Consider the following 9,117-nt stretch of genomic DNA (forward strand, 5'->3'; position numbering starts at 1 on the left):
CCTTTGGGGCCTTCCACACCCGAGACTGGGGGTGGCCGGGAAAGGGACTGGGGGCTCCTCCTCCGGAGCCCCATGAACCAGGCAGTGAGTCAGAAGGGGAAGGGGAAGTAGGGGGCCTCGACTGGGGGCTGGGCTTTCCCCTGGGTGGGACCTGAGTCCCTTGCCTGCCCGAGGGTGCTCCCTGCCCCAGCCTCTGAAAGCAGATCCCGCCTGAGCCATGGCCCCAAGACTTGTCCTCACCCTCACCTTCTGGGTGGGTTGCTCACTTTGCTGCGGGAGAGAAGGTACGTGGGGACCCGGGGAGGGTAGGGGGAGCCAGGGCAGAGGGACACTCTCTGAGGACTGGACTTTGTCTGCCGTGGAACATCCTGGGTGGGGTGGGAGCTCACACACCTTCTGTATGACCACTGATGGGAGGGGGTTACCATCCCATTGCATGGGTGGGGGAAACTGAGGCACAGAGAGGGCAAGAGCTACCCCAAAGGGACCGGGAAGTGGCAGCCACAGCCTGGAGGAAGGGAGGGTGAGAGAGAAAGAAATTTTAATTGTATCCATTCATTTCATGTGATTCAAAACAAAACCATCACAAAGAGGGGGTCCAGTAAAGCATCTCCCTCCCCCCAGAAATCCCCGCCAACCCTAGGTCCCCTCTGTGGGTCCTTCAACCTCAGTTTCCCCATCTGGAAAATGGGCTAATAGTTCCTGCTTTGGTGGGTTGGAGCGAGAGCGAGAGGTGATGTAGGTGCCTTTCATTCATGCACTCATTTATTCCACAAACCTCTATTAGGCTCCTAATGTGTGCCCAGCACTGGCTGGCAGTGAGGTGGGGGCCAAGCCACGGTAGGACTTTGATGGTCCTGGGTGAATCAGAAGCTCATGCTCTCCCTCTCTCTCCGGGCCCCCCAGCAGCTGTCACCCAGCCCAGGGTGCGGTGCCAGGCCTCTAGGTACCCGATCGCAGTGGATTGCTCCTGGACCCTGCCGCCCGCTCCAAACTCCTCCAGGCCCACGTCCTTCATTGCCACATACAGGTCAGAGAGCCTGGAGGGCTCCCTGGGGATTTTACATCGGGGCTGACCCCCTAGGATCAGGGCAGCTGGGGACTTCGTGAGAGCCTGAACCCCTCAGAATTCTAGAGCACCACCAACCCTTAGAAATATACTCCCTAAAATACGTACTGCGAGCCACATGTGGAGGGTAAAATTTTCTAGAAGCCACATTTAAAAAAGAAAAAGAAATGGGTGACATTGGCTTTAATATTTTATTTAAATAGTATCTAAATATTCCAAATGTTTATCATTTAATATGATCGAATGCAATGTACTTTAACATGCTTATATACAATTCATATATTTAAACTTATACTAGAAATTGATTTCATAGCATTTAATAGGATTACCTAAAGTATTCAACATGTAATCAATACTTTAAAAATTAATGAGAAATTTTGCATTCGGTCTTGTTATACTAAGTCATGGAATTCCATGTGTGCTTTACACGTGTCACACTTCAATTCAGATGCTAAACATTCAATCAGAAATTCTTTTTTAAAAACAAATAAATTTATTTATTAATTTTGGCTGCTTTGGGTCTTCCCGTTGCTGCCCGCCGGCTTTCTCTAGTGGTGAGCGGGGGCTACTCTTCATTATGGTGAGTGGGCTTCCCATTGCAATGGCTTCCCTTGTTGTGGAGCATGGGCTCTAGGTGCATGGTCTTCAGTAGTTGTGGCACGCAGACTCAGTAGTTGTGGCACACGGGCTTAGTTGCTCCGCGGCATGTGGGATCTTCCCGGACCAGGGCTCGAACCCGTGTCGCCTGCATTGGCAGATGGATTCTTAACCACTGCGCCACCAGGGAAGTCCCCCAATCGGATATTCTTGATCTCTGATTAGATTTCATAACAGTTGTGTTTGGAAAAGTAGATTCACACACCTGAGTTGTTCTGAGGAGCTTTCCCACGCTTTCTGATAGGTGGAAACTTTTCATTCAGATTAGATGAAATAAATCAAAAAGTCCCACTCAGTTGCACTAGCCGCGCTTCATATCCACAGGGCAGAAGCAGAACGTTTTGGATGCTGTGGAAGTTTCTGTGGACGGTGCTGAGCTCCAGCCTATAGAGTCTGAAATCTTGGGGTGTCAGAACTCGAGAGAACTGGAATCTTATTATTTCGGATTCCAGAATCCATGAATCGTAGACCTGGGAATGTTGGAATTCTAAGGCTGGAATGTTGACATTCCAGAAAGCTTTATTTATTTATTTAAAAAACTGTATTATTATTATTACTTGGCTGTGCTGGGTCTTTGCTGTGGCATGCAGGTTCTTCTTCGCTGTGGTGCACAGGCTTCTCTCTAGATGTGGCACATGGGCCCCAGAGCATGAGGGCTCAGGAGTTGTGGCGCATGGGCTTAGTTGCCCCGCGGCATGTGGGATCTTAGTTCCCCGACCAGGGATCAAACCCACGTCCCCTTCATTGGAAAGCAGATTCTTAACTACCAGACCGCCAGGGAAGTCCCCCCAGAAAGTGTTAGAATCCGGACCCTAGCATCTCCCTGTGGGGTTTTACCCCTGACCCTGGGTCCCCCGGGCTCTGTGATGTTGGAGTGAGGGGTCCCTAGGATCACACAGCCAAGAGCAGGACTCCTCACCTGCTGTCCCTACTTGGGGTCCAGGGCACAGGGGGCCAGCAGGAAGTGCTGGGACCCTCACAGCACACTCGGTGTCCAGGCTTGGCGTGGCAGCCCATGGGGAGAGCTGGCCCTGCCTCCAGCAGACACCAGAGGCCACCAGCTGTATCATCCCTGACATCCAGATGTTCTCCATGGTGCCCTATGTGCTCAACGTCACGGCTGTCCACCCCCGGGGCGTCAGCAGCAGCTTCGTGCCGTTCGTCCCAGAGCACGTCAGTGAGTAGGGGCAGCGGTGGGGGTGTGGAGGGTCCCCCTTCTGCTCCTCCCACACACACACACGCCCACCTCCCACCTGTCAGAATGAGATCCTGTCCATCTCTCACGGATCCTGTGGGCTCCACCTTCACAATTCAGCAAGAATCCGCCCACTTCTCCCCTCTCCTGAGCCCCTACTTGGTGCAACCTGCATCACCGCCCACCTGGACCAGTGGCAGCCCCTCCATCCTGGTCCCCTATTCCTGCCCTCACCCCCATCTGTCCTCCTCACAGCAGCCACCAGAGGGCGCCTGTGAGCACTCAAGTCAAGTCCCATCTTGGGCTCCTGCCCTCTTGCCCGCAGTCTGTCCTCCCCGCAGCAGCCACCAGAGGGTGCCTGTGAGCACTCCAGTCGGGTCCTCCCTTGGGCTCTTGCCCTCCTTCCCACAATCTGTCCTCCCCACAGGAGCCACCAGAGGGCGCCTGTGAGCACCTGAGTCAGGTCCCATTGTTGCCCTGCCTACAGCCCTCCAGGGCTCCCACCATCTGTTTCTGTCCCCTCCCTGCCCTCCCCTCCTCCCTCTCCCCCTCTCACTCACTCTGCTCCAGCCACATGGGCCTCCTCGCTGTTCTTCCAACACACCAGGCACAGTCCTGCTCCAGGACCTTTACACGTGCTGTTCCCCCTGCCCGCAAGGCTCTTCCCCCAGGTCTCCACACTGTTCACTCCCTCACCTCCTTTAGCTCTCAACTCAGATGTCATCTCCTCAGTGAGTCCTCCCTAAGCATTTTTTTTAAATTGCAAACCATCATACATTGCTGGTGGTTATTAGAAAACAGACTGGTAGTCTCTCAAAGAGCTAAACATGTTACCATGTAATCCAGCAATTCCAATTCTAGGTATATATCTAAGAGAAAATGGAAAGCACGTTTGCAGAAAAAACTTGTGCATGAATGTTCATAGCAGCATTATCCATAATAGGCAGAAATTAGAAATGACACAAATACTCATTAACTGATGAATGGATACACAAAACGTGTCCATCCCCACAATGGAATATTATTCAACCATAAAAAGGAGAGAAGCCCTGACACTCGCTACCACATGGATGGACCCTGAGAACACAATGCTCAGTGAGAGAAGCCAGACACAGAAGGACACACAGTGTGTGATTCCGTTGATGGGAAATGTCCAGAACCGGCAAATCCACAGACACAGAGAGTGGGTTTTTGGTTGTCAGGGGCTTGGGAGGGAGGAATGGGGGGCTGACTGCTCACGGGGATGGGGCTTCTTTTGGGGAGATGGAATGTTCTGGATTAAATGGTGGTGATGATTGCATGACACTGTGAATATACTAAAACCACTGAACTGTACACTTTCAAAGGGTGAATTCTCTGGTATGTGAGTTATGTCTCCAAAAACATTGCAACCCACTACCCTCCTTGCACTCCTGACCTTTCTTCCCTCCTTTTTATGACCTTCGGATCTGCCTTTGTGTCTTATCTTCTGCCCGGGGGATTGAGCTCCAAGGTGACAGGACTACTGTGTCCCTAGTATCCAGAACATCTCTGGACACTCAGCAGACCCTCAATTAATATTTATTGGTTGGTTGGTTGAATGAATGAGTGAATGTGCCCTCCGCTGACCCTGTCTCCTGCTTGTCCGTCAGTCAAACCGGACCCTCCAGAAGGTGTGCGCCTGAGCCCCCTCCCTGGGCAGCGGCTCTGGGTGCAATGGGAACCCCCCCGGTCCTGGCCCTTCCCAGAGATCTTCTCACTCAAGTACCGGATCCGCTACAAGCGCCACGGAGCTGCCCGCTTCCGCCAGGTGAGGAGGGTGAGGTGACAGGGAGGGCAGTTCCCGGGTAGACGGAAGAGCATGTGCAAAGGTACAGTGGGGTGTGGGTCACAGCTTGGGGTGCTGGTGTGCAACGTGAACGCAGCCCAGCAGTTCCACTCCTGGGCATCTACCCAAAAGAATTGAAAACAGGGTCTCGAACAATTACTTGTACACGAATGTTCACAGCAGCACCACTCACAATGGTCAAAAGGTGCAAATAACACAAGTGCCCATCAACGGATGATGGATAAACACAACGCGGTCCCTCCACACACGGGAACATCACTCAGCCATGAAAAGGAGAGAAGCCCTGACACTCGCTACAACGTGGATGGACCCTTGAGAACACGATGCTCAGTGAGAGAAGCCAGACACAGGAGGACACACTGTGTGTGATTCTATTGATGGGAAACGTCCAGAACAGGCAAATTCACAGAGACAGAGATTGGATTAGTGGTTGTCAGGGGCTGGGGGAGGGGGAGGGGGTGACTGCTCATGGGGACGGGGCTTCTTTCTGGGGGGATGGAATGTTCTGGAACTAGAGAGTGGTGATGGTTGCCCAACACTGTGAATGTACTAAATGCCACTAGATTATCCACCTTGGAATGGTTAATTTTTACGTCATGTAAATTTCACCTCAATTGAGAGCACCAATATATTGTTTTACATTCTTAAAAAATAAAGGCAGGGTATCAGTCAGTGAGCATACGGGCAGGGCAGTTGTGTCCTGGGCAGCCTTGGATGCTGGGCTGAGGAGCTGAGTCTCTGCAGGGTTTAGGCTTTTGCAGTCCTGTCCCTTAGAACCTTCTGCAACCGTAGAAATGTTCCACATCCACACTGTCCAAGACGGTAGCCTCGGGCCGCGTGAAGCTGCCAAGCAGTTTCAACCTGGTGAGGAGTCGAGGAATGGGCTTTTAAAGTTGATGTAGTATTCATTAATTTAATTTTGTAAATGCTTGCAATTTTTTTTTTTTTTTTTTTTTTTTTTTTTTTTTTTGCGGTACGCGGGCCTGTCACCGCTGTGGCCTCTCCCGTTGCGGAGCACAGGGTCCGGACGCGCAGGCTCAGCGGCCATGGCTCACGGGCCCAGCCACTCCGCGGCATGTGGGATCTTCCCGGACCGGGGCACGAACCCGTGTCCCCTGCATTGGCAGGCGGACTCTCAACCACTGCGCCACCAGGGAAGCCCTGCAATTTTAAAATTGAGACAGAGTTTACATGCCACGAAGCTCTCTGTTTTCAGGTGCACAGGCCGGTAACTTTGGTGTATTCGCAAGATTGTGCAATGATTAATTAATCTAAATTTAAAACGTAAAGCATCACATCCGGCTGCCATATGGGACAGCTTGTGCAGAGGAAGGAGGGACATAGTCAGACCTGAACTTGGGAAGCTGCTGATGGTGGCTGACATGGGACATGCCAAGGATGAGGGGGACCCCGATGTTGGAGGGAGAGTGTGGAGTGGCGGGAACAGAGGGGACAGGGCGGAGAACCAGAAAGGCAGAGCTGAGAGGGTGTCTCATGGGTGCCCAGGGATTTTAATCTGTGGAGGTGCCTGAGTGAGGACATGGAAAGGTCAAGGCCATCGAAAGAAGAATTTATTACATTTCCCCAGAAAAGAGGACACATCACGCCATGCAGGGCCACATGGGCAACTTTGGGACATCAGGAGGCTGAAGTGGGAGCCAGGGGAGAGCCCAGGCCAGAGGTGGATTGGGGTTTCCTCGGGGAAGGCTAGGCGGGGCAGGTGAACAGCTTAGGGTAAGCAAGTTTGAATAATTCCAGTGGGCTCTGGGCTGCAGGGTGGTCTCTAGTTGCTTGGCATCTGGCCCTGGTGTATTTAGGACAGGGTGGGGATATGGGCTGGTGTGTGACCAGTACAGAGAGGGGATGGATGGGGGTGTGGACTCGGGGTGGATTGGTTTTTATATGAAAGGCATGCTCCTGGTCGACCAAGAATTGGCTGGCCAGGGAGGGGCAGGCTCTCCCTGCTCAGCAAGATGTTTAAGATGTCCGAAGATGTACAGGGGCCGCAGAGGGCGTGCCGATGAGGATTGACATCGGTGCCTGAGTCTTGGAGCAGCAGCCCGAACATGGGGACGGAAGGCTTGATCACATAGCTTCCTTGTTTCCACTGACCCAGACCTCCTTCTGCTTTCAGGTGGGACCAATTGAAGGCACATCCTTCACCCTCAAGGCTGTGAGGCCCCAAGCCAAGTACTGCATCCAGGTGGCTGCTCTGGACCTCACTGACTATGGGGAATCAAGCGCCTGGAGTCTCCCCGCCGTTGCCTCCGTGACCCTGGGCAAGTAGTGGGGGTTCCCTGCACCCGCGAAGGGGGGCTGTGCCCTTGACATCCACCTAAGGGTGGATGGGACCTGACTGGCCTGGGTTCACTGCTGCCGAGTTGCTGGGCAACCTTGGACAAGTGACTTTGCCTCTCTGAGCCTCAGTTTCTCAGTCTGTGAAATGGGGATATACTGCCTGCCTCCTTTGACACAGTGCAATGTTTTGTGAACTGTGAATATGAGATTTTTTTAAATTGTTTAATTAGAAAAGGATCATTGTCACTAGAATGAGGACTCTTCCTTCTTTTAACAGATCCACATGAGACCCTGTGAGGAGAGGACAGACCAGGACACACACACACAGTGAATCCCCACTGCCACACACGGGGTCAGGGCTGGACCAGAGAAAGAGACAGGGCTGGGGGAGTCAGGGCAGGGGTAGTGGGTGTTCCACCTGGGATGGAATGATGAATCCATTCAGTTCAGTTCAGTTTGGTTCACCTCAAAAGCTGCCCAGATGTGAGCCCCACTGTGGGTGGACACCAATGGCACATGAGTTTGTCTGGGAAGCTCTGAGGAGGGGAAAACACAGCCAGGCTCTGAAGGATTTTCTCAATCCAGGAGCTTCTCGGTACATTTCACTCAGGTCTCAATTCCAAGGTCACCTCCTCCAAGAAGCCTTCCCTGACCACCTCATCTAGGGCAAGCAGAATAAAGACCCCCCCCCAAAGATATCTATGTCCTAATCCCCAGAACCTGTGAATGTGATACCTTACACAGCACAAGGGACTTTGCAGATGTGATTAATTTAACAATCTTGAGGATCCTTAAAGATTGAGGATCTTTCATTAAGTTAATGAAAATGGGGACTTCCCTGGTGGTGCAGTGGTTAAGACTCCATGCTCCCAATGCAGGGGGCCCAGGTTCGATCCCCGGTCAGAGAACTAGATCCCACATGCCTGCTGCAACTAAGAGTTTGCATGCCACAAGTAAGGAGCCAGCAAGCCACAACTAAGGAGCCCGCCTGCCACAACTAAGACCTGGTGCAACCAAATAAATATATTTTTTAAAGTTAATGAAAATGAAGTAGAGTTATATTGTATTATCCAGGTGGCCCCAAGGTAATCACAAGTGACCTTATAAAAGAGAAGCAGGAGGGTCAGAGGGAGACAGAGAAGGTGATGTGACAGTGGTAGCAGAAGTCAGAGTGATCCAGGACCGCGAGCCATGGAACTCTGGCAGCCTCTAGAAGCTGGAAAAGACAAGGAAATGGATTCTCTCCTGAAGCCTCCTGAAGGAACCTGCCACCCATTTTAGACTTCTGACCTCCAAAACTCTAATAAATGTGTTGTTTAAAAATATTGAGCTTGTGGTAATTTGTTACAGCAGCCATAGGACACTCATACATCTCAAGTAGCCCCTTCTCATCACTTTCCATATGTCTCCCTGTTTTTTTATCTTCAGATCATTTACCAGGACCCGAAAGGGTTTTTGTGTGTGTTTATTGTGCCATCAGTCCCACCAGACAGACTGTGATCTCCATGAGGGCAGAAATCTTACGTCTTATTCTCTGATGTGTCCCCAGTGACTGAGCACGTCTTTGACACAGAACAAACATTTGTAAAAGGAAGGGAGGAGGCTAGGGAAGGAACGACCTCTTTAGAGGGACAACTCAGAGGCAAACAACGGGGGGGACATCTGGGAGCGAATGTTTGTAGGGGGAGGTAGGTTTGGAGCCTGGTCTTTGAGTCTCTGTGACTCAAGATAAACTTGGGTGTGGGGGGGCGTCCAGGGTGCTTCCCTGTGGAGCTGTGTGGATCGTAAGAGCTGCCCCAGTCCTCAGGTGAGCGCTAGGGACACGGGAACGATGTGTAGGTTCCCGGAGCCCAACACACAAGGTAAGCGCTCAACGCTGAGTTCTACGTTTGCTGAATAAAACCACAGGGAACGTAGCTACCAGCAGCCACGTCGCGTGACGACGAAATTTTAACCAGTCGCTGCTCACCTCTAGAGGGCGCAGCGCCTCCTCCTCGGAACTTCAAATCCACACCGACGCCGGAACCTTTTGCTGCGTCCTTACCGAGGTTGCAACTGGGGAGGGAATAC

General features: G+C 51.9%; 1 protein-coding gene across 6 annotated transcripts; it reads left to right on the plus strand.

Moving 5' to 3' along the window:
• Positions 1-41: 41 nt before the first annotated feature.
• EBI3 (Epstein-Barr virus induced 3) lies at positions 42-8,372 on the plus strand. Of its 6 annotated transcripts, none has more exons than XM_049708405.1 (5): positions 42-1,030; positions 2,725-2,903; positions 4,553-4,710; positions 6,338-6,483; positions 6,884-7,022. In XM_049708405.1, the coding sequence occupies exons 1-4, from the start codon at positions 756-758 to the stop codon at positions 6,458-6,460; spliced, it is 735 nt and encodes a 244-aa protein (XP_049564362.1). In that variant the 5' UTR covers positions 42-755; the 3' UTR covers positions 6,461-6,483; positions 6,884-7,022. The 6 variants fall into 6 exon arrangements, with proteins under 6 accessions (XP_049564362.1, XP_049564361.1, XP_049564363.1 ...); XM_049708404.1 differs by lacking the exons at positions 6,338-6,483; positions 6,884-7,022 and adding an exon at positions 4,909-5,189 and having other exon boundaries at positions 42-284; positions 907-1,030; XM_049708406.1 differs by lacking the exons at positions 6,338-6,483; positions 6,884-7,022 and adding an exon at positions 4,909-5,189 and having other exon boundaries at positions 42-284; positions 910-1,030.
• Positions 8,373-9,117: the final 745 nt, after the last annotated feature.

This window comes from Orcinus orca, chromosome 3 (genome assembly GCF_937001465.1).
Source record: "Orcinus orca chromosome 3, mOrcOrc1.1, whole genome shotgun sequence".
Taxonomy (NCBI): Eukaryota; Metazoa; Chordata; class Mammalia; order Artiodactyla; family Delphinidae; genus Orcinus; species Orcinus orca.